Source organism: Pleurodeles waltl, chromosome 5 (assembly GCF_031143425.1).
Source record: "Pleurodeles waltl isolate 20211129_DDA chromosome 5, aPleWal1.hap1.20221129, whole genome shotgun sequence".
Taxonomy (NCBI): domain Eukaryota; kingdom Metazoa; phylum Chordata; class Amphibia; order Caudata; family Salamandridae; genus Pleurodeles; species Pleurodeles waltl.
In genome coordinates this window covers 1,804,958,018-1,804,983,929 of record NC_090444.1, presented here as the reverse complement: position 1 = coordinate 1,804,983,929, position 25,912 = coordinate 1,804,958,018, and the positions used below count along the sequence as shown (strand labels likewise).

General features: G+C 44.1%; 1 protein-coding gene across 1 annotated transcript in view; it reads left to right on the top strand.

Moving 5' to 3' along the window:
- The window catches only part of LXN (latexin), an 80,160-nt gene that overhangs the window by 23,214 nt on the left and 31,034 nt on the right, over positions 1-25,912 (top strand). Inside the window, exon 2 of the mRNA XM_069236275.1 lies at positions 22,034-22,108. Coding sequence (XP_069092376.1) covers positions 22,034-22,108 — 75 coding nt within the window. The remainder of the gene's footprint in view (positions 1-22,033; positions 22,109-25,912) is intronic.

Genomic DNA, 25,912 nt, shown 5'->3' with positions numbered 1-25,912 from the left:
CTAGCGCTCCCCCTGAGGGCCTCGCACCCCCTTCCCATGAGCAGGGATGGAAGGGGAATTGCTTCCTCTTTCACCCATACCCCGCCAACCCTGCCAGTGACTTCTGATGACGTGAGCGCGTGATCGCGCACTGACCTCATCCGAGGCCACCCCCTAGACCGGAAGGGAAATGCTTTGCATTTCTCTTCCGATCACGGGCTGGGGGCGGGAGAAGCATCAAAGGAAAGGAAAGGCTTTTCCTTTCCTTTGATGTCTCTCTGAACATTTCTGCAGCCCGATCGTGAAGCGATCGGGCTGCAGAAATGCCCACTAGACACTAGGGAGTTTTTTTTTTTGTTTCTTTATTTTGTAAATTGGCATGAGGGGAGCGACCCCTTGAGTAAGGGTCACTCCCCAGCGGGGGACATTTTTTATAAGGCCTTTTCTGCCCCCACTGGGGGCAGATCAGCCTATTTTAATTAGGCCGATCTCCCCCCAGGTGCGGCAGAAGCCACTAGATGCCAGGGAGTTTTTTTTAATTTATATAAGCAATGAAGGAGAGCAACCCCTTGAGCTAGGGTCACTCCCCTGGGGGGCAATTTTTTATTAGGCCATTTCTGCCCCCTCTGGGGGAAGATCAGCCTATTTTAATTAGGGTAGAAGACACTAGGCATCGGGAATAAAATTGTTTTTTACATAAACAATGAAGGGGAGTGACCCCTTGAGCAAGGGTCGCTCTCCTGGGGGTCAATTAGTTATGAGGCCTTGGGGGAGGCCTATTTTTCTTAGGCCAATCTTCCGCCGGGGGGCAGAAACCACTAGACACCAGGGATTTTTTTTTACATCAGCTTCACGCAAGGGGAGCGACCCCTGAGGCAAGGGTCGCTCCCTGGGGTGGTGGAGCAATTTATTTTAGGCCACTTCTGCCCCCCTTGGGGGCAGATTGGTCCATTTTAATTAGGCCGATCTGCCACCCAATGGGGGCAGAAACCACTAGGGACAAGGGATTTTTATTTTTGTATTTTTCACAGATGGGGAGCGATCCCTTAGGCAAGGGCCGCTCCCCAGGGGGCCAAATTTATTTTAGACCATTTCTTCGGCAGAAACCACCAGGGATTGGTGTGTGTGTTTTATTGGGGGTGGGGGGGGCAGCCCCTTGGGCAAGGGTTGCTCCCCATGGGGGCATATTACTGTTGGCCATTTCTGCCCCACTTGGGGGCAGATCGGCCTGTTTTTGTAAGGCCTATCTGCCCCTGGGGTTTGGAGGGTCAGAAAGCCCACTAGAGACCAGGTAAGGTTTTTGTTTAAAAAAAGAGGGTGGGGGTATGGCCATACCCCCATGCCAGATAAATGGGGACAACGTTGTGCTGCCCACCGGTGGGCAGATAGGGCAGTTACCCCCGATCCACTCCTCGGGGGGGTGGGGAGCAGAAAGCCTTCTAGATGCCAGGGAATTTAAAAAAAAATATAGTGGGATGGTGGCTATCAACCAGTATGGACATGGTTAAGCCCCCACCCAAACTGAAGGGGGTAACAGTCTTTCAGCTCTCCCCCGCACACTAAAACATCTTATCCCGACGCGACCGGCACAGGTGGTGTTTACTAGAACTCTGAGGCTTATCAGGGCCAATATGCATCTCTCCAGCACCATCTGATTTCTCCTATAAGATTTATGGCCACCAGCAGTACGTTGTATGGTTCTACCACATCTTTATACATGTTCTACACTTCGGAAGCCTTGACAAAGTCTTGAAGACGAAACACGTGTTGGCTGTTTTTCTCTGTGGACTTATTGCTACATGTGATCGGCTGTTTGCTTTATGGACTTCTGGTTACATGTGATCTTCCCATTGTAACTCTGACCATCTATTACCATCTGGCTTTCTTGATACATGGACATTTTGTACAACGCAATCTTTTTGATTTGGATTTGAACTACCTACTTGCATCTCCAATAAATTCCTATACATCATCTTCCCAGACCGGATATCTACTTAATTCCTGAATATTATCGGGAGCTACTATACGGGTGTGCCCTGGCCATTTTTCTTTTGCTATACAGGCAACCACCCACTTCTCAGTGTGTGGCCCTCCAACACCTGTGGTGGCAGGTGTTTCTGGCTAGCCTGGCACCCACTACTATATTGTTCTCTCAAATGACTACTTTCTGATTGTATAGCTGATATACTTATTGTTGATGTGCGAGCACCTGTTGGCATTTTCCACCTCTTGCGCTTGACTAAACTCTCAAAATCGTCCCACTTGGAATGGTGAGGGCTGCACTTCTTGGACTTTGGGACGCTGCCATGTAGAAAAATCTACCAGACCTAGACAGATCTGAAAACTAAACATCTGGGTGAGTCCAGGGTGGTGTGCTTCACATGCACCCCGCACCATTTTCTTACCCACAAAGCCCTGAAAACCTCCAACTTTGCTTGAAATCACACATTTTTCCCACATTTTTGTGATGGAACCTTCCGGAATCTGCAGGAATCCACAAAATTCCTACCACCCAGCATTGTCGCATTTATACCAATAAAAATTTTGCCCCCACTTGTCAGCCTAAAAATGTTTTTTTTTTTTTTCTACAAACTGCCCTTTTGTACCCGCTTTGGTTCCCCTTCATTTTCAACATGTTTTTGGCTCTTTTGGCTCTTCCCTGTCACAGGCACGTGGCCAACTACACAAGTGAGGTATAATTTTTACCGGAAGACTGAGGGGAATGTTGGGTGGTAGGAAATTTGTGCCAGTGCGGTGATCCCACACAGAAATGTGGGAAAAATGTGATCCTTTTTTTTGTTGCTAAATGAGGGTTGCTGAGGATTCTGGGCAAGAAAACACTGGGGGATCCACGCAAGTCACACCTCCCTGGACTCCCTTGGGTGCCTAGTTTAAAAAAATGTTTGGGTTTGGTAGGTTTCACTAGATGGCTGCTGAGACCAGGACCAAAAATGCAGGTGCCCCCAGCAAAAACAGGTAGTTTTGTATTTGATAATTTTGATGTGTCCACATAGTGTTATGGGGCATTTCCTGTGGTGGGCACTAGGTGTACCCACACCAGTGAGGTACCATTTTTATCAGGATACCTGGGGGAACCCTGGGCCGATGAAAGTTTGTGGCTCCCCTTAGATTCCAGAACTTTGCAGCACCGAAATGTGAGGAAAAAGTGTTTGTTTGCCAAATTGTGAGGTTTGCTAAGGATTCTGGGTAACAGAACCTGGTGAGAGCCCCACAAGTCACCCCATCCTTGATTCCCTTAGGTGTCTAGTTTTAAAAAATGCACAGGTTTGCTAGGTTTTTCTAGGTGCCAGCTGAGCTAGAGGCCAAAATCCACAGCTAGGCACTTTTAAAAAAACAAGTCAGATTTCAATGTAAAAATGTGATGTGTCCATGTTGCGTTTCCTGCCACGGGCATTAGGCCTACCCACGCAAGTGTGAAACAGTTTTTATCGGGAGACTTGGGGGAACATGGAATAGAAGAACAAGTGTTATTGCCCCTTGTCTTTCTCTAAATTTTTTCATTCCAAATGTAAGACAGTGTGTAAAAAAGGCGTCTATTTGAGAAATGCCCTGTAATTCACATGCTAGTATGGGGACCCCGGAATTCAGAGACGTGCAAATAACCACTGCTTCCCAACACCTTATCTTGAGCCCATTTTGGAAATACAAAGGTTTCCTTGATATATATTTTCCACTCTTTATATTTCAGCAAATTAATTGCTGTATACCTGGTATACAATGAAACCCATTGCAAGGTGCAGCTCCTTTATTGGCTCTGGGTACCAAGGGTTCTTGATGAACCTACAAGCCCTATATATCCCTGCAACCAGAAGAGTCCAACAGACATAACAGTATTTTGCTTTTGAAAATCTGACATTGCAGGAAACAGAGTAAAACGTGGTGTGAAATGGCTGTGTTTTTCACCTCATTTTCAATATTTTTTTATTTCAGCTGCTATTTTCTGTAGGAAAACTTTGCCACAAATTACCCGTGCTGAATTCAGAATTCTGTCTACTTTTCAGAAATGTTTAGCTGTTCGGGATCCAGCATTGATTTCACACCCATTTCTGTCACTAACTGGAAGGAGGCTGAAAGCACCAAAAATAGTAAAAATGGGGTATGTCCCAGTAAAATGCCAAAATTGTGTTGAAAAATGTGAGGGCCTAAGCGGAAACTGACCCAAATAGCCAAAAAAGGCCTGGCACCTGAAGGGAAAAGGCCTGGCAGCGAAGAGGTTAATATCAATTGACATCTGGGGAAATTTTGTTGCTATTAAAATCTACTTCTTCCTGAACCCCATGGAGGTAAATACTGAGAAGACAAAGATTTTTTGCATGAGAAAATGTTATGTACTTGCCAGGGGCACACTTGGCTGGTGCACTGCAGTAGGAAGTGGCTAGGTAGTGACACACAAGAGCTAAATAAAACACCATCATACAATAACAAAATAAGTAGTTGATGTAAAACTGAAGTTGGTGAAAGAATACAGTTTTTCCTAGAATCCTATGCTCTTAGGAGCAGACAGGTGGCTGAGGAATTCTTGAAGACATCATCGTTTTGTATCTTAATGTGAAATAAGGTGGCCCCAGATCAACAGGTTACTATAAAGTCATATGATGGAAATGTCTGAATTCTGATATATGATGTTACTTATATTTGAGAAAAACTTATACAAGCAGAACTTATCACCACCTAGACTTTGAAAGACTTAGGTATGCTTGCAACCCCGATGCTGAAAACCAGAAAAAGGGATGTGCCATGAGCCATAATCTTGACAAGTGCACATTAGATATGCTCCTCTATGTTGTGGCCTCAGCCTTAGGATGGATAGTGACAGTGTCACCAGGGATGGGTGGAGTAAGAGATTGCGTTGCATTGTGACAGTTTTTGTTTGTTTTAGATTAGGTTTTTGCTATGCTTTCAAAATTAGCAGAATTGAATGGTGATCTGCGCCCAGAAACTACCAAGAAAATGGTGCATTCAGAGTGTTTCTGCGAGAGGTTTTGAACCTCAAAAATAGGATCTGAGATGGAGGATCCTGAACACTTCAGAGACCTTGATCATGGTGACCGTTGACTCCTGCGACAGGAGATAGCATGGAAGTGTAGAGACACTCCACACTGGAGCACACCGCCTGGGGTTACAAGGGATCGAGTGAGTAAGAGTGAGCGGCATACACCCTGATGCTGGTCAGACTGATCCAGGAGTGGTGATACCTGTGGGGAGAGTGAGCTCCAAAAATGAAATAACAACAGATGAGGGCGATTTAATTCTCAAAGAAGTACAGTGGCTAGTCACCATGGAAGCCATTTTGAAATGATCAACTTCTGATTAGGTCTGAATTCGACCTTTACTCCACTCTGGTCTACTACTATGCTTGTGATCCGTGTAGCTGCTAGTGAAAGATGTCCCCCTCTGACCAGACGATTGCTCAAGTCACTTCACATACCCCAGGGGCACCTTTGTGCGTAAATAAACAGCCGCCAAACCAAAGCCCCACCTGTGCAGGTTCCATTGGTCCTCCTGTGTCATACCCCAGAATGACTAGCCGCAATCTGACTTACATTTCTATGGAAGAAGCTACATCTTCAAGTTATTTTGAATGAGAAAGTGTATTTATTCAAAAGGGCTGCTAATCACAGAAAGATTGAGCATGGAGATCCCCCACCATGTGCTAATGAGCAGAGCTCCCAAGGTGACAGAAACCACGTATTCATACTCCAATAAACATGTTTCTGGACTTGGTCATACCGCTGGTAGGTACTGATACGGTAACAAAGAGCGGAGAGTTCATCAGAATGAACAAAGAGAGCCTTCAAAAGTATTAACATCGACGTTTCTACAGACACAGCAGTTGTTGAAAAACCAAGCCTTGGTTCCCAGGAACATGCTGTGTACCAGATCAAAAACTTTAGTTTAACTGGTTTTAGCATTGACAAGAGGACCTGATTGTTATAGGTTGCAGTAGTCATGAAAATTAAATTGGTATTAACTTCAAAAGGTACACCTGGCACAAACAAGGACAGTGCACCGTGCTAAAAATAATGCACTGCCCCCTAGGGCAGCCGCGAAGATGAGCTGCCCTGGGGACAGCACACTCAAGTGAAAAACAGAGCAGCTATTTAGAAGCTGCACTGCGTTTAATAGTGCAGGCGGCAATCTGCCTGCGCTTTCAAGAGGGGAGAGTGATCCTTCTTGTAGGCTGTTGCAGTTAGTGACTACACCCGCCTGCAGGGGAGATATCTGGGGGGAGGTGTATGTGACTCTCTTTCTCTCCTCCATAGGGCTGCCTTTAGGCGGCACACTAGAAATTGCACCACCATTTTGCGGCGCACTCTGCACTCACATCCATGATATAGCGCAGGCACAGAGGTAAAGTGATTCCCTCATGTGCATGGAGCCACAACTCCCTGCAAATAAGGCAATGCCCTCTTATGATAATGCTGGCAACATGCCAGCGCTGTCAGTGTTACAGAAGGGGATGCACAAGCGCCTGTGGCCTCCTCTGTAATACGCACAAAGTAAGTGCACATGCCTGTTGCACCCCCCACGAGCCACAGTCTATAATGCAGCCCCAGATCTCCTCAATTGACAGACTTATCCTATAATTTGGAAACAGTAGTGCAAAGAAATCATGCCTTCTCAGAAACTGCTTTTTTCGTATTTCAGTGTAAAACTGAGGGGGTAATATCTGAGAGATTGAAAGTGTGCACCACGTAGGCAGGGAAGCAGCAGCCAGACCAATCTTTGGACAGCCACATGCAGCCTTGGTTGCCACAAGTATAGTACGCCCCAGTTTGTTCAACTGCACTACTCCAGGAGAACTATAGTCCAGAAGGTAACACTTCTTCAGCTCGGATAAAGGAAATGAGATTGAAAGCGTGTGCTGGCCCACAGTTGTATTACAAGTCAAAGATGCTGCAATGTACTTTCCTGCAAACCAGTCCTACAGCTGATTGAGCAAGCCGAATAGAGGATGGGAAATGTTCTGGTCAGGGAGTGGCGTATTTAAATTATCCATGGTAGGAGAGTTAATTAAGTTGTGACATTCAGGAATAAAATGGCCATGTAAGTGTGTCATTGCATTTTTCTTTCCACTCAAACAGGAATGTGTTCATGGGTGCACCCCCGTTCAAGTCAGTGGGCAAATGAGAACGCAGCCAGCAAGATTTACAATTAAAATCCTATTTGTACTGATCCAGTCCTTGCAGAGAAACATTGTCCCGGTCAGCTGGTTGTCTACCTCAGAGAAGAGCGCTGGGCTTCTTTCTGATGTACAATTCCAGCCACACCATGTTGACTCCTGACACATCTACATGATGAATCAAACCAAGAAGCTTACTGAAAAAAAGGTTGGTCAGATGCACCAAGGGAAGAGGTCTCTGGGTCCGGTCCCATTACCACGTGGCAGGTTGTAACCGTGGCCAGGAGCGGGTGCGGCCTCTTCGCTGTTCCTCTGTTGTGTGCCTGCGGAGAAAGGGCTCTTCTGTAAGCTGGCTTGGCTTCTGCCTGCTGTGTGATATGCTTGATTTACCTCAGGTTTTGATTGAGTCTGAAAATGTTTTTTTTATATAAAAAGAGTTGTGAGTCACAAAACAGTGAAGCAGTTGGAGCTCCCCAGATTCAGCAAAAGAGGTGAGCTACCCAAGGGGTTCCCCTGTCCCAAAGTTACTGGAGCCGGTTACATGTTTGAGGGATTTTGATACCATAGGAGCAGGTGCAGGGGTGACCTCAGTGTTGAGTGCAGACAACCTTCAAAAGTTTAGGCATATAAGAAGAGCTTCTGCAGAAACAGCAGGTTTTGAAAAATCTCTCCCCAGGTGTAAGGAGGTGCACTGCATCTCAAATCGGAGTCGGGAACTTCAGGCTAACAGATTTTAGCATTGTCAAGAAAACATGTATGTTACAGGTTACCACAGCCAAGTGTTGTGTGAGGCAAATTCATACTAGCTTCACATTTCCACTGGGTAGATTTAGCACAAGCTAGGCACACAAACTTACCAAAATCAAGTATATGATTCAGTTTCCAGAATCACTGAGGACTTGTTTTAAGCCTCCAGAGAATGGAAGAAACTACAAGTTTGTTCCAAATATGAAGCACACGTACCCCAATTGAGGTGGACCTATTCCAAGATGTTGCACTGGGGCTGCCTTCCTACGACGATGAAGTGACCACCAAACTGCTTGAAACTGATAACTTTTTGGGGAACTGGATTCCCAGGTTGGCATGAGGATTAAGAGAATTGATCATGATGCAACAGTTTTCAAATTAGGGGGATACCAATAACCATACAGAACAATGACCTAATATTTTATGAACACGAGTTGTTCTTCAGAGCAGAGAGCATTAGATCCTGCATATTACTCGACATCTAAAGCAAGCCCTCACGTCAAAGGCCCCAACAAAGGTCTGCTGTATAGTAGTTTATGTGACCCTTTATAAGAGGAAGACACATCAAGCTTTATCAAGACCCAGCACAAGCGATGCTTAGGAAAAAGAAAAGATGAGGGCTGTGACTGCCCAGCTTAAAGAAAACCAAGAAGTGGAGGCTTCCCATTAAGCTCGTTTTCACATATAAAGATTACATTGTCGCATCAAGAAAGCAGCATAGATCCAAGGTATGGCTGAAGAAGATCCTGGAGTGGAGATCAAGTTGGGCAGGAAGAGAGTCCAAAAAGTACAAAGTTTCAAGGACATGCAAACCCAGAGCCAAGAGAATGACAAAGAAAGCGGAACTAGTCCAAGCGAGTGGAGTGGTGTGCGTAAAGATGGCTGTTACCCATAAGCAGTCATGATCCCTTAAATAGTATTTTATAGAGTGTGCCCCTAAATAGTCTGCTGGTTGGAATGAGCATCTGATGGCAATTTAAAATGTTTGAGCTGAAATGTAGTATCCCTGGTGCTGCAAATCGTTCTGTGATTTTCTTTGCTAACTTTCCTCTACTTTAACTCTTCTGTCCACCGATAGCGTCCGTTTGACTTCACTGCGACCTGTAGCGGCTCTCACAGGGCAAGCAGCACCTTATAAAACACCATTAGTTACGGAATGGTTGCTCCTGTATGATTCTTTCTTAGGAGTAGTTTAACTTGTTTTTTATTTCTGGCTGAAACCTTCGCTCTGTTCTATAAATTGTATTTTAACCTAGTTTCATGCTAGTCTTTAACCCGTATGGTACAGTGGGGTAGAGGTACTAAGGACCAAGCCCTTGTGTTGAGATAGATATGTATATATCCAATTTAGAGTTTATATAGAACCAATTAGAACCCATTTTGGGACGAGAGGGCTTTGGCACAGTGTCTGTTTTGTGTAGTAACAGTTGCATGCTGGGAAAGTGAAATATTAACAAGGAAATTAAATGAAAAAAGGCTATCTTCAGGTGAGTAGTTTGTCATCAGTGATTCATATTACAGTGCACATTAATGGGCAGTTGGAAGATACATGGAGAGGACAGTGTTGGGAGTCGAACAGTATGTTACCCGGGTTTTATTTGTACTAGTAAATTACCTCAGGTTAAAATCTTGGTGTGGATCCATTTTCTGGCCTGGAGGAGATCTTTTCTAGAGTTTATAGGACCAATGGGCTCATGTAGGTCTGCTGCAGGACACCTACCTGTTGTGTGCAATTGAAAAAACAATTGTGTTCTGTTCTGTTGCAGTTGAGATCTTTACAGCATAATTAAAACATAAAACAATGCGGATTAGCAATATTAGTCAGCAGAAGGGAAAATTCTGTAAAAGGATAGGCCTGGAGACTCAAAAGTAAGAGCTGATGGTGTGATATAGCAGAAGCTAGGAATGTCAGTGATGGTCAGTACAGCGTTTTATATTAAAGTATTTCCAGACGCAGGTCAGTTTGCAAGCAGAGGAAATGTATGTGAAAATATTACCTTTTACTGGATTGACTGGTAATCAACCTCATTCCAGTACCCTCTGGATCATCAGCACTTATACTGGACTGACTCCTGGATCTTCAAACTTTTACAGTCTCTGTGAGTCGGTTTCTCTAAGAGTACTCCCAAAGGATCCCAGTGTAATTGACATTATTTTTGATGACGTGTGCTGAGTGGACAGAGAGCTCAAGATTCAGTCCGACTACTTAACAAACAATATGTTCCTGCAGTGAAAAATAAGAGCGCCCTCTTGAGAAACAGACAATTTTCCCTTTCTTAGCCAAAACACAGAAACAGCTACCAAATAATACTTTCAACACAGCCTGTCTTATGCGATTTCTCAACTTCCTGGTTGGTTGCAAATAAGTATAAGCAGCTCCCAACAGCACGACTCCTGCAACCGTACCTCACCTTTCTCTGCTCCCAGGGGGACATTCGTGGAGGCCTTTGTAGCTTTCTATGCATTGCTCCACTCTGCACCCCCAATTGCCCCTATAGAGTCTATACAAGAGATTCTAGCTGGAGCTCCCCTCCTTTTCCATATTAGAGAGGGATGAGACGGATGCACCTATTTCAGTCGCAGCCATTTAAGCATCCCTAATGGAAATGTCCACTGGGAAATCGACTGGAACTTAGGGCCTCCCGGGGGAATTCTGCAAACTATTTGTGGCCACCTTGGTACTCGTTGCTGAAACTGTTGGACTCTGTGCTGGAGCTGGGACACCTCCTGAGTACGCTCTGCAATGCACTATTGGTTTTCTTCCTAGAGCCAGGAAAGAGCCCCATATATCTGACATTTTATACAGCAATTGCCACCTTAAATATGGACTACAAATTAATGAGTAAGATCCTGGCAACCCGGATTCACCTGATCCTTCTCCCGTTTCATCCATGCGGAACAGACGGATTTGTCCCATGCCCTAGCACAGCACTATCAGACCCTTCTTCTGCATAATGGAGGCAGGACATCTTCATTGGCCTTGGGCGGCCCTATTGGTTTTGAATGTAGAAAAAGCATTTGATTGCCTCAGTTGGACCTACCTGTTTCCAGTGCTATGCTGTTTTTGTTTCAGAACCCATACCATCAAACTCATCTGTCTTTTGTATGAGGCACCAACAGTGCGGGTTCATACAGGAGGCCTGATCTCCAATTCTGTTCCAGTGAGCAGACGCACCAGGCAGTGGTGTCCGCTATTTACTTTAGTGGTGGAGCGTCTCGCCACCCGTGCCCAATTCACGATTAGTAATTGTGGCATTCCTTTGCCGAACTGGACATCGTCTCTGCTGCCTCCACCCCTCCAATATATATTATTTCCCTATATTCAGATGATGTCTTGTTGTATATCAAGCACCTAACTGCTAATCTCTCTGGCATTTCTGATCTCTTGACTAAGTTCGGAGATCTCTCTGGTTTGCAAGTGAGTTGACCTAAATCTTATGTATTCCTCCTGGCACCCACTATGACGAGCTTCCTATTGGTAGGGGTGATGGTCCCTTAGAGTGGAAGGACAGGTTCTCCCACTATCTAGGAATCAGATTGTTTCACCCCAAGTCGGACCTATTGGATCGTAACCTTATTGTGGCAGTGTTCTCCTACCGGGCTCAGGTCACCTAGTGGAAATCCTTCCCACTCTCTGTGAAGAGACAGATAGTCATCCCAAAGATGATCCTGCTTTCTCGTGTATTGTAGCATTTCGCCAATCTCCCAGCGATTCCCCATCAGACGATATTCAAGGATCTAGATAAGATGTTGGGGGACCCTATCTGACATAACAGTAGGCAGAGTGGCCATTTCTAAGTTACAACTCCTACGGCATATGGAGGCCTAAGCGCTGTACTACCTGCCCGCTCAGCTACATGGCTAGCCCAATGGTTGGCAGGACATAGATAGGAGGACACTAGTACAGTGGTGCCCCCTCTTGATTGAATTTGGCAGGGCATTACATAAAAAGGAATGGGTGAGGGCCCTGGATTATACCTACATAGAGCCTACCTTTCACCACAGTGCATCAGTCGTATCTTTCTGATTGCCACTGCCACGTGTGCTCGATGCCAGACGCTAGCCGGAGACCTCAGACATGTCCTATGGGATTGCCTCACCCTCAGCACTGGAGGGAGAATTTACATACAATTTCCAAGCCCACTGGCCGAGCACTCCTGGGCACATGGGAGATGAGACTGCTGGGGTTATACAAATGGCAGAAGAAATATAAAAATGCAGCTCCTTTCACTGATCTGGCCCTGGCCTTAGCTAAACTTACTGTGACAATGCAGTGGAAGAGTGGGATCCCTCCTAGTAGTATGGCCCAGAGAACCATTATGGTGTGCTGGGCCAGTGCTGCAGTCCTACGTCGAGAGGATACAAGGGACCTTCATCAACGTCCCTTGAGATAACCCTTTTATCCCACTGATGGTGGTCCAGACCCTATCACATAGCCACTGATATTTGATAATCTAGGGTCCCTTGGACTTTCCGTCTACACCGCAAACTCTATCTGCCCCTGGCACTCCCCCATTCTGCCCCCCCCTTCTTTTTTCCACTAGGTTGGCATTTGGTGTGTCATCAAGCCACAGTTGGGTAGTACTGCATAGGGATTTCCACCCTCTATATTCCTTATGCATCTCTCTGCATGTTCTCTGCAGAGGGTCACTCGTATTTGACTTAAGGCCTCAGTGCTGTACATTGTTCAGTACCTTGTACCTGTGAAGCATGTAATTAAGTTATTGTAAAAATGAATACAAATTGTTTTTTTAAAAAAAGGGATTTCTCAAAGAACCAGCTGGACGAAAGCCAAGGCGGTAGTGAGAAGAGAAGCAATACACCTTAGTGCTGCTCTCTGCCCAACGAGATATATGAAGAACCCTGAACTAGAGGTAGATGTACTGGAGCTAGGAAAAGCCACAAAATACCAAGAAGGTAATATTACTTATAGGACAAGGAAGAGCTCTTAACAGAGAACTGCAGTCTCCATTCTCTGTGTGCACCATAATGCTTCAAAGCATATGACCATTTTAGTACTGTTTCAGAATAGAGGCAAATAAATACCTTGCATGGCCTATAAATTGAAACTAAGAGAGTCTAACATTGTATAATACATAATGAGTTGAAGGACTCCCTGTGTGCAAGTTAACAAAAGTGAAAAGGCTGAAATCTTCACCAAATATTATGCAGATCCTTATGTGAAATGTCCAACTGGACAGCTTTTTCCTTCAATCGATATCCTACAGTATCCGTAAAATTTTAGGGTTAAAAAAACTTGTCTTAGATGAGATGGTCAAAATCTCCATTTCCAAATTATTCAGACATAAAGCTTCAGGCCCTGGTGGATTTGCACCTGTATTCTGTGGAACATGTAGGGGTATCCACTAGAACCCCCTTTTGTGACTTCTGAACAACTCCAGATCACTCCGCCGCGCTCGATTATGGTCAAACCTGCTAAAGATCCTACTGAGTGCACATCATTATAAAGTTATGAAACCAAAATATTTTAGAAAATAAACATTGATGCAGACCATTTAGTGAGTAAGGAAAATGTACACTTAAAATAAAGGGCCACCATCTCCAGCTTTACTGCTCCCATAGTTTGAAAAATTGGTGTAATTATTTTCAAATGTATGCCCATATTTCAAATAATGGTGTTAACAAATTTATCGGCCTTAAATCGAAAATCCGTCAGACCACTAGCCTGTTCAGTTACACCACTGCAAAAGACAGATCAGGTTGAATGATAAGGTACCAATTGTATTTTTTTACCCTTTTTGAAAGTCTTTATAATTTGTTGCTAACAATCCAGATTGCAAAAATAAACATCAATGGCTCAGTGTCATCACTCCCAAGTTGCATATCATTGAAAACAAGGGGTGTGGTTCGGGGGTAACGGATCATTGTCATTTTCATTTCTGAAATAAAATGAAGAGACATTTCTTTACAGCTGTTGTATCATAGTCACCCTGTGGCCCAGGTGTCTGCCTACCGACGTCACCGTTCCTATGGGCAACCCGGAGGTGAGGTGGGGCTCACTCCAGCCCTCTCTACTGCAGATACTAACCCCCTCGCAAGAGAAATTCCTGTGGAGTATCTCCATTCACAGGGGGTCCTTCCACAGCTCTTAGAGGCTGAGACTCCACGGATTCTGGTGCCTCCCTCACCCGGTCTTTCATCCCTGCCACAGTCCCAGGTCTCTTTCTGCCTTCTCATCTCTACGCACCTTGTGCAGTCCTTTTTCACCTGCAACAGCCCATTCCTCCAGGGTGGGCAGGGGAGTTCCTATTCATGGCAATGTATGTCAGTCCTTCTTTTAGCCAGGAGCAAGCCCAATATTGCAAACCTATTAGCAGTTTTGTGCCTTGCTCTGGTGAAGCTACCAAACCAGGCATACAGGGTTTAACCGTAAGAATTAACTGTAGGCCTGTGAGTTTGTCCTCATCTTCCTTCCAGAAATATCCTAGTTCTGTGTATCCCTAAGTCATATGCAGGAATGTTGCTGATGCGCAGTCGCAGCATGGGCAGTTTTCAGATTTTGCAGGAAGTATTTTATGTAGGCGTTGTGGTGTAAGATAGACTTGGTGCAAATAATAGAACTGTGCGGGCTTAAACCTAGCATTATCGACTACCTCTGCACTTGTCATGTGCTGTCAGCCATTCCCCGTCTGTCTAAGTACAGCAGGGGCCTTTCCTCTTTCAGCGTACTGTAAATGTGTGGAATGAGTCCCTTATTGAATCCCTGATCCTAGTATCAATTTAAGGGTCTGAAATTCAACCGGATCTTGCGTGAAGTCCATCCAGATTTCCATACCCTTCTTGACAGCTTGGGAAACTGCAAGAATTGACCGGACCAAGGTTAAACACTGTTTAGCTCTAGTGCAACCTGGCAAGGTAGAAGCACTTGCCCAGCTTTCTGTCTCTATATCAGACAAATGAGAGAGTTGGCACTCCTTAGAATCTCTTGCCTGCTACTTCAACTCAACTTAAATTGTTAGTACAAAGGATCTATATTATTAGGTTGCAGTAAATCCATCTGAGTTATACTTCTCGATCAAAGTAAAATCCAGAGTGAACATCATAAATTGTGGCCCAGACACATTCTCACCCCTCCTATTAGAACAAGTCACAGAAATATCACTTTAAAGTGCCACGCTCAGATTCGAATTAATGAACGTGGACTACACCTAACAAACGTGTTGCTGGGTGCATAAAATTATTTTTTACCCTTTAAGGAAACCTATTCACAAGAAAGTACGCAAAGTATGGGTGGGTATCTCTGCCTCAACGTCCCTTTTCTAATGTCATCAGTATTCCCTTTAGTATTCCCAGTAGTATTTGTGCGAATGTATGAATTTCTGGCAGGTGTAAATACATTTAAAAAAAAAGGTAAATCCAGCTGTAAATGTATTTTTATGATCAATTTTACCTTTGTGTGGTCCTATGTATTGAGGGCTATTGGTACCCAAAATGCAAAGAAAAACCCAGGACTGGATGAGTGGATCACACTTCGCATGGGATGACCGCATGAGCTCTCTTGCAAACAGGCAGCACTGCAAGTGGAGGAGATGTGCACATGGCTGCTTAACCCACTCTGCTGACCATGATGTCCATTGCTTGGTCTCTAACTCTTCACCGAGACCCTGATGACTCCTACTTCTCAGCCAGCTCAAGCCCGCTGCAGCGTGCACATCATGGGTTTGAATCTATAACAAGGCAAACCTAACCTTTTATCTATTGGTAATTGGTAACTTAAGTACAATTACATGTGGGAATAGTAAGATATATTTTTTTAGAAACTGTGGTACTAATACTTATGAAATGCTCTAGACCTCAGGATCTGAAATCACCTATGGCTGAAGTTTTCTTCTTCGTTCCCTAGGGGCCTGTTCTTTGTACTAGCATGTTAATTGTACGCAACTATCTTTAACTATATGACCATGCAGGGCCTCATTTAAAGCACAATAGTAATTGAAAATCTTCAATTGTCTGGAGAAACTTGTAGCTCCCGAGTGGCCACTTTGGGGATGAATGCTTTATAAAAATAGGCATTGTAAGTTATTGGATGCTATTGAACACATGCCTATCTTTGTTAAGATAATTGAGGGTTATTACCTGATGTTTTAGTTCAAACAACTGCAGTTTCTACTACTCTCTTCAAGACTGCTTCCATCACTCTGTCTTCATGACACCTCATATGGACTCTTCTTACATCCTGTGCAGGATGTTTTTTGAGCTTTTTGCCATGCAGTCCTTCCCATGATTGCAGTGAGACAGAACTGTGATGCTGCCGTAGACCTAAAAATGAGGACGTTCTGCCTTCAAGCATAAAAGTAATGGCTCCACCAGCTTTGTACCAATTGGTTATATTTTGTGCTTTTTTCTACCACTTACTACATGTGTTTGGTCTCATAGCACTTTGGGAATCTGGGCAGCCTTTATGGTTCTGTGGTACCCTTGTCCGCAGTCAAAGTAGTTTAATGGCATTGTATTAGGAAGTGGTTAGTATTCCTTGGAAGTGTGTCATACTGGACAGTGGCAGCCATGATTAAAATAGTCTATCTGTGTGTTATAGGTAGATCCTGTCATTTTCGTGGCAGTCATGCTTTCTATGAATGGCAGTGATAATAACATAATCTGCAGTTGGTGGAGTGCCCTCCAGAACAATTTGATCTCTCAGCATGCTTGCGGCTGTGTCAAAGCCTGTTGTTTGCCTGTAAAGTCCTTCTTTTGCATTACTTTGTCACTGTCTCTTGCTTTCCATGACTATCTTCACACACTCCTGCATTTCTCTGCATCACTTCCTGCAACACAGTAGTATACTATATAGCACGTTATGGGTTCCAAAATGGGGAAGTGGTATTGACACGTACTAGGTACATACAATTTTGTCAGAGAATAAAGCTTCTATAGCATTGATGCTGAAACCACCATCTTACAATGCTATTTTTTTTACATGATGCACTGTGTGTCACATATTCTGTCCACGTAGTCCTTGGAAAAAAAACTGATGCAACTATCTTTTTAGTCCAGTCCAATTTTCACCATCTACTCTCCACTTATAAGCAGTGTTCCAAAGCATCCCTATGGGAGAAACTCCAAATGCACTGTCTGGTGCTAAGTTCTATCAGCTTTTGACCAGTATTACTGGTCCGAGGTACTTTAAGATTCACCATTTCCCACAACTCCATTGGTGAAATACTTTTATCTTGTAGGACACAAGCTTTGTGATCAGGTAAAGCAAAGATTTGCATTCATATGTGCATGTGTTCCAACTTGTATTTGTGGTTCTTTGCCGAAGCCTTTATTATTAGATTGAACACTCCAAGAAAATGCAGAGCTTTCACTGCTGAGTGGTTCCAGTACAAAAATGTGTACGCACATTTGCAAAGTATAACATTCTGAGGATATATATAATGCTCCCAGAATGTTCTCTGATTAGATGCAAATACTTGCAGAAGCTTGCAAGCAAGATTGATGATTCTTTGCTTTGAAAATAAATTATACACCAAAAAAACAGCAACTAGAAAAGGTTTTACTTCTGCCCCTGCTCGGAGCAAATTTCCAACCTTTCCCAGTGTGACACAAGTTTATACAACAGTTGGTGAAAACCTGTAACCATGCATGAGTGTGCACAGATTTAGAAAGGCATTCTACCCTGAAACTACAGCTTCCTCTACTTCCAGCCCCAGTATGTAGATATGCAAAAAGATGGCAAAATCTGGGCATTGATGGAATCCAAACCCTGCTAATATATGCATCCTGGCATAATCAGAAAGGCTATTATCAGAGGTCTGACAGAATGAAAACACTCATAATCTGTTGCTTCACTGCAAGGCATCAAATGGATTTTTTACAGGACAAGTAGCTTTCTGAAGCATCCCATCCCGTGGGTAAATATTTTATAAATGTACATACCCCTGTATCACCTTTTAGAGTTATCTATGAATTAACTTTTATTTTGGCTCAGATACTTTAAAAAGCACCATTTGTCATACTCTTTGCACAAAAGCCTTCAGCTAGAATAATAACATAATCAAAAAATGTGACAGCAGGGTATGCTTAAAACATCTCACTAATATTGATCATGCTTTCAAGAATGTTTGAAGATGGAACCCCCACCACAAAACCCTCTCGTCATTTGTTCATTAGTGGGGTCCATGCCACCCCTTCCCAAAAAATATAGTCCTGGCTATGGGCCTGGCGCTGGGCCCGCTGTGTGTAGTTGTGGAATTTGCAGATATCCTGATTATCAAAGATCAGATCTCTGGACTCTCGAACTGCACTTAGATTTGTATCCTAGTCTTTATAATTGAGGAGTTTTGCAAACAATGCTTGTGGCAGTGCTCCCAATGGGGACCTCAGGGCCAAAGTTCTGTGAGCTTTTTCCACGGTGAAAACCCCAGACAGTGTAGCAGGGTCAAATGCTGTTCTTAGCCATCTATCCAGAAATAGTTCAGGGGTCCTGCCCTTGTCTTCCCCGCAGAATCCCACAAAGCAGAGATTGCAGGGGTGCGAGTGACTCTCAGTATTCTCCTTCAACTTTAAGGCAATGTCTGTCAGTGAGCCTCCTGTCACCCCAAGTGTCTGGACCGCCTCCTGAAAGGCTGTCATGTTCGGTGGCCAAGTATCTCTCAGCCACTTTGCGTAAGTCCATCTTAGCAGGTTGACATCTTGAGAGATTGTGTCTATTTTTGTCTGCAATGCTGAAGTTCACTCTCATAGTCCAAAGGGACCCCACCTCCTCAACCTGTCCCTGTGGCTGTGAACAGATCCATTTTAGGTCCAGCATAAGCGTACGACCTCTTTTATACTTTTAAGTATGCTTCTTCTGTGGGCCTCCAGCTATTTCATTTGTTAGTTTCAGTGTCATCAAAAAATCCTTGCTTGCTAGTGGTCAGTCATGCCTCTTTGTCCCTCCTTCTTCTGTGTGGAATCAGGGACCACTACTGTATAATTACGCTTTGGCCTGTTTATCTGTTTTGTAGGGGACTTTTTTTTTTTTTACTTAGTGTACTGCTCGTGTCCATGAAAGCTTCCCTTTTCATTTGCAGAGCATTCTTGCTCTGAGTTTAGCTTAGCTGTAAACAAGGCTATAGATCAGGCTGTTATCTTGGTCACACTTGGTCTTTGTGGGCTCTCTGCACCCTTTCTCAGCTGCCTGTCTCCTGCCCTTCCTTGGCTTGGATTTTCTTTACCAAGTGTCCCTGCCTGTGGTCCCGGGTGCTGAGAGCAAGAGTGAATGTTCGCTTATAATTACTTAGGCTTGTATTTTCTTTACTGAGTGTGCCTGCCTGTGGTCCCGGTGCTGAGAGCAAGGGCGGAGGATCGCTTGTTGCTGAATGTTAACACTTACAGAATTCCCACACTCCAAGAAAACGCCCGACCTTTTATATTTTACTTGCATTTTCAACTGGGGATAAGATCAGCGCATAAGATACACTGCTGTTAGCATGAGCAAAGCAGAGACATGCTCCCCTACTTTACAAGGCAATTTTAATTGCAGAAACTGCCTCTATGTATGCTAGTAAGAGAAGCAATGTTGTCTGGGCCACGATCAAAACACACATTCGCGCCCCCTTCTCTTTACTTTTTAAGCTGATTGCAGTACTAGGACAGCAGTGACAGTTTTGATTAAGCATAGCGTCAGAAAAAACAAAGTTTTCCAATTAAATACACATATTTTATGTTGCTTGAAGTTCAGCTGCAAATAACAGACATTTCAAAGGCATGCAATAAAAACAAGCAGCAATAAAACCTGAAGTGTGGAGATGGATGATAGTTACAAAAAGCCAAACGCCACACGCCGTCAGTCTTCTAAAGCAGTTCTCAGTTGTGGACCGGTGGCTGCATCGCAGACTTACAAGAACAGAAGAGTGACCACGAGGACCTGTGAAACCTGTTCAGTGAGCTGCTCCGGTGTCCACAGTGCAGAGCTAGTTAGCAAACTCTAAGGTACTCTCTGGCACTCATCCATGCAAATGCTCTATTTGCCAGACATTTTTTTTAATACTACGTGTGGTGCCCCAGCAGTATCTCGTGGTAGCGTAGATGGCTGTTTCCTGCGCACCACCTCCGGTTGCGCCTCCAACCCATCTGACTTTGCCACACGTTGGTGTGTTTGGCAGAGCTAAATGGGTTCATTAATTCCACACGCAATGGCTACTCTGTATCAGTTACAAAAGTACAGTGTAATTCTCCAAACTGTATTAGTGCAACAAAAATTCTTAGATCATCCTGGGTGTTTTGGAAAGTGTACCAGATGGCTTTAAACTATTTGAGATGGCAAAAACTATGAAACTGGATTCAGACATGTTTATTGACTGCCGTCTGGTAGGCAGAACGGAGGAACCATGTCAATCTGCTGGAGCTTGGGAATGGGAGTAATCAGGCTTTCAGTAGTTGTTGCTGTCGCCTCCCTCTGAGTCACCCCTGTGGTCCCATACCCCTGTTGTTTGAGGACTGCTCTCAATAGTCCTTCGTGGCCATGTGGACAGTTTCCCTGTGTGACTTACTCCGTGCTTTTGTCTGCTCTGGTCAGCTTTGCTGATGTTGCAGTCTCTCAGGGAGACGGGTCCACCCACAAAGTGTCTCTGGCGCTATACGGCTGTATCCACTGTGCCTGGCTCCATTTATATGGCAGCTGTTCTTCTGGGCCTGCGGTGGTATGGTACCACCAGACCCGCTGCTGTTTGTGCAGCAGGACCCGCAGTCAGAGCAGTTTCACCTCTCTGCCGGGCTCAAGCTTGCCTACCTCCATCCTCCTGGGCTGCCGAGAAGCCTCCACTGGCACCTCAGCCCGGGCACAGTGGCATCCCTCTCTCCCGCTAGGCGCCCCGGCTCCAAGATGCACAGCCGATCTCATCTTCCACAGTTCAGTTCGGGTGCCGCAGCACACAGGTGTCTCCAAGCCAACACCCTGGAACTTTATAAGGGCAGTCACTGTCGCAACTAGGGGCCCCCCTAATCACAAGGGACCTCTCTGTGCTCACCACATGCATCCAGCATCATTTAATTCACAGGGTGCCGCAGGATTCCTACTTGGGAGACCGAGAGCAAATGGATTTATCTGCTGTTGGCTATCTTGTTGGCTACGCCCCTACAAGGTACCAGTTGGTAATAATGTTGAATTCAAGGTGGCACTATTTTCGCCCATGATGTAATTTTTCTATTTAGGTATATAGTTCCCAATCTTTTGTTTATGTTGACTGAGTTGGTGGCTTTGAAAGGAATTTTGTGGTACACTACTAATTACGGATACTTTGCTGTTCTAAACATCACTGAGTGGGAGAACAGGTTACAAATGGAATAAACTTGTGAGGCTCACTGAGATTAAAAAAAAAAAAAAAGACTCCATATGTAGGATCCATGTTATACTTCATTATGATTCGCTTCACAAATACAATATTCTGCATTTTGTAGAAGATTCTGTTTTTCATCTACAGAGTTCGAACCATCTGGAGGTGATATGGATAAAAATAGATGATCTTCATCCCTCGGCTGTGTTATATAAAGTAAACTCAGTTTAATTTTGTAACATGAACATCCTCATATACCTAAGGGACTTTGAAGGGGTAAATTACAAAAGGGTGTGCTTAGCAATTCTTGAAGGAAAGAGATGTACACAGCTTGGATCTTTGTGTCACAGATCAACAGACATCAGATTTAATGTGGAAATGGTAAAGAAGGTTCCTCCTATGCAACAACTAATGTTGATGATTGCAGTAAAAATATATGAATACACAAAATGTAATGTACTTATCAGTTTAGTGGTGAGCCTTAGCAAATTGTTAATGCACTCTTTTACAATGCAACTTTTTTGTCCCCTCCAAGTTTGGCAGTTGTATCTGTATACGGTTTATTGATTTGTGTATGACATTTGCTAAATATTTCTGATTACATTTTTTAATACTGAGAAAGGGTTCCAGGAAGCAAATTGTATTGATAGAGTGGTACTTATGCCTACATGAAATAAAAACTCTCCATAGCTATAATTTAAGCGTTTCTCCTTTAGATTACTTTAAATAATATTGTTGAGTTGTTTTGTAATTGTTAGAGAATTTTCATAAAGCAGAAGCCAAATAAAGAATAATAAGTGTAAAAAAAAATATCACATGTTAAAATGTTCTTCCGCAGGATTCAAGAAGTTTATAATCCACTTTTGTTCTCTTTGGTTTTCAGGACATTGAAGAATCTGGGGGAGCCAAAAAGCGCAAATACAAGATAACTTTTCCACTCCGCGACATCCTCAAAAATGTAAGTAGCATGATTTCAGGTGGGCATACTCCACTCCTGTGATGTGGCAGAGGCCCGGCCTTAGCCCACCCGGCGCTGCACTGTCCATCGAATTCAAAGAGCATCTCGAGGTTGGTTGGAAACGTTTGGCTCCTGCTGCCACACCAAGAGTGCTTTCAGCTACAACCCAAAGCCAGCCAACTGCCACATCATCGTTGTTTGCTGTCATCTTGTTGCATTTCACTCGATGGCCGTGACGCATCTCTGATATGCTTTGGGTATTCCCAGGGTTAAGTTGGTAGACACTAATCTGAGGTGACTGAGAGAGTCCTCAAAATCCTAAAAGTGAATCTTGAATTTATTCTTAGCCTCCATATCTAAAGAGGCTCCATATGAGGAGATATTATTATGAAATATAAGTGATGCCACACATTGCTGTTGGCCAAAAGCCTTACAATGCCGCATTGTTTAAATACTCAGGCATTGAATTTTATAGCTAAGTCCCAAAAACTTACTAGCTATAAAAGAATGGACATTACCACTAAGAGCCACAGAGAAGTGGTATCCAATCAGAAATAGTAAAGTTTCCCAATTTTGTTCCTGCTTGAGCTAAAAAAGCTGGTTCTGCTGAGTTGAGCTTCTTCGTCAGTCCTGGTTGGATGGTAACGAGCGAGTATTGTGAGTTTATTTGGTAGCAATTAATAGTGATGATTAAAGGTGCTAATCCTTGAAGGCAATGAGTAACATGAAATTATGGCCACAGTAGATTAACAGAAGGTGTGCAAGGGTTAGGCTTTGTTGTGCTGTCTTATAATGAGGAGAAGAGAGCTGTATATCAGAACATCGGCACAAAAATCTCATGCTACCAAAAGACCATTTTAAGAATATAGACTACCAAAATATCATTTGAGTAAGTATATATAGGTAAATATAGGTTTTCTATTCTGAACAGCATACCTGCGTACCTTGAAGATGTATATCTCATCAGGGTATGTATAAGTGGAGTTAAGTATAGTAAACCTATAATTTCCTATATGATATTTTGGTAGTCAATATACTATATCAAATGTTTAAAACTCAATACTCAGGAAGTATATCAAGAACAGATTGGTTTACAATTTCAAAATATTGGAGTAACACATATCCATTGTGCATGGAATACAACATAGGTTATACTGACAACTTATATGAAGGTTTTATGTATGATGCCCCAGACTATGCCAATGTGATAATTATCTTTTCATCCTATTTTTATTAAGATATACAGAGTACACTGCTTCGATTGTGAATTTGTATGGATCTGATAATATGATTTGGGTCATGAGACACTATCCCAGTTATGTCCACATACTAGGCCAGTGAGGAACAGTGACTTGTGTATTTATAGAGCCACAAGATACTAGCCTATGCCTCGAAGCACTGTGAATTTGTAAGTCATTATTTTAAAACTGTATTACACACAATATAAGATAGGCTGGAGCACAATGATTTAGTATTTAAGGTAAAGCAATTAGTTTCAAATAATATATTATAGCAATAGGTAATCAGACTGCACCTAGTGCAAACATTTGTACAAGTGTCCATTAAAACAATGTATTGCAGAGATCATCTGGTAACCGTACAACTCAAAAAGAATACATTTTCAGAATGAACCCTCAAGGGACTCCTTCAGTTAAAGTCTGTACGGCCTCCAAAGCAGCCTTTGCATTTGGTGATTTCCCAGTTGCACATATTTACATTTCCTTCGGGTAGCAAGCACGTTGGTGAGAAGACCTGTTACTTCAACACTTTGTCCCTTTCTCAGCTTTACAGCACAGGAGGCACGACACTCTGTTAATTTTCAGCCAAAGACACGTCAAGGTCTGCTTTAACCGTCCAGGTACGGTTGGCTTTTTAACAAAAAGTATGAGAACTATTTGTAAAATTGAAAAGGCATGGGCAGTTCCCATGGATCCCACAGACTTAAACTTCTTATTACATACAGATGTCTGCGCAGGTGAACCCAGGAGGTTGAAAGAAGAGGACAGGAGGGTCGCATTCAGATGCAGAGCCCTGACAGTTTGATCCCCAGGGACCTCAAAGTAATTGCCTTGGACAAAGAAGAAAGAGTGAGATCCATGGATTCCGTCAAAGAAAAGGTCTAGAGGAGAGCGCACCATGCAGGCCTAATATTTTGAGTTTACAAATGGACATAGGTGGCTTCCTCAGAGAGATGGTGTGAGGTAGGAAGTTAGATCTGGGGGCTTCCCTTTTTCCTTTTAAAGGGACATTTTTACCATCAGTGCAGCAGGTGCAGTTTCACTGGGGCCCAGGAGTGTGATTGTTCACTGCACCCCATTTATGGCTGTTTTACCGTCAAAAAGGTAAAGGAAGCCCATTATGTTTGCTAGCGTTAGGGACCAGGTCCTCTTTAGGGAGCAGGGTACAAGCACCAGCGGTAATATGTGGGACATTAATCTTTTTGCTTTATTTGCATAAATGGGCAGTGTTAGAAATGGGGTCGCTAGTTGGCAGCCGGTTTGGACCCTGTCCAAGTAGGGACCCTCACTCTAGTCAGGATGAGGGAGATACCCGCTGAGGTAACCCCTGCTCACCCACTTGGCATGAGCAGTCAGGCCTATCTCAGAAGCAACGTGTAAAGCATTTGCACATAACCCACAGTAACACAGTGAGAACACTACAAAAGGACACCACAACAGTTTAAGAAAAATAGCCAATATTAATCTGTGTAAAACAAGACCAAAACAATAAAAATCCAACATACAGTGCTAAAGATATGAATTTTGTAAGATTTAACTTAAAAATACAGTTCCTTGATGTCGATAGCTCCACCTGGGGCTATCACAGCGTCGTGATCAACAAAACCAATAGTTCAGGCCGGCTGTGGCATCGTGGGCCAGCTATGGTGTCGGGAAGACCCACAAACAGTACCTTTGGAATTGCAGGGTGTCGTGATTCTCACGTTGAGCTCCAGAGAGCGGCGTCGTTGTGTCGTTTCCGGAGTCAGTGCGGGAGTCGTCGGGCCCTTGAAGTCAAACGTGTTGCAGACCGAATCCGGCTGATGAAGTCAGGAGCGCTGGCGTGGATGGCATCGGGGCTGCTGTGCAAAGTGGGATGATGCGACGTGCGGTGCCCACAGGTCACGGTGCAGGCAGAGGTTCGGTGATGGCATCCAGCGGCGTTGGTGAGACCAGGGCTGTGGTGTCAAGTGGGGCAGTGCGGTCTCACCAGGTCATGGTGCAGGCGGTGTTGTTGTTGCTGAAGTGCTGTCGTCGATAGGACCAAGCCGGCGGTGTGGGATGGGAAGGTGCTTTGTGACTCTTACGAGAGGTGTCCACAGGCCACGGTACAGGCAGGGATGCCTTGTGATGACCCTGGAGTCGGTGGTGCTGGCGTCGGTGGACCGGGGCTGCGGTGTAAGACGGGACGCGACGGGATGGTGCTTCATGTACCTCACGAGCAGTGGAACACATCCAAGGACGGTGTTCCACTTTAAAATCCATCCTGTGTAGGGAAATTGACCACCTCAACAGTTTTGGGTTATCACCCCTCGTCTCCATTAACCATCTGAGGGGCCTGTGGTCGGTCTGAACCTGAAAGTGAGACCCAAGCAATTAGGGTCTTAGCTTCTTCAATGCCCAGACCACAGCAAAAGCTTCCCTTTCAAATGTACTCCATCTCTGTTCCCTGGGGAATAGTCTCCTGCTAAGGAAGACTACAGACTGGTCTAGGTCCTCTTAGTACTGCTCCCACACCATGCTGCTCTGAAGCATCTGTCTGTACCACTAACTCCTTGGAGAAGTCAGGGGCCAGCGGCAGCACGGA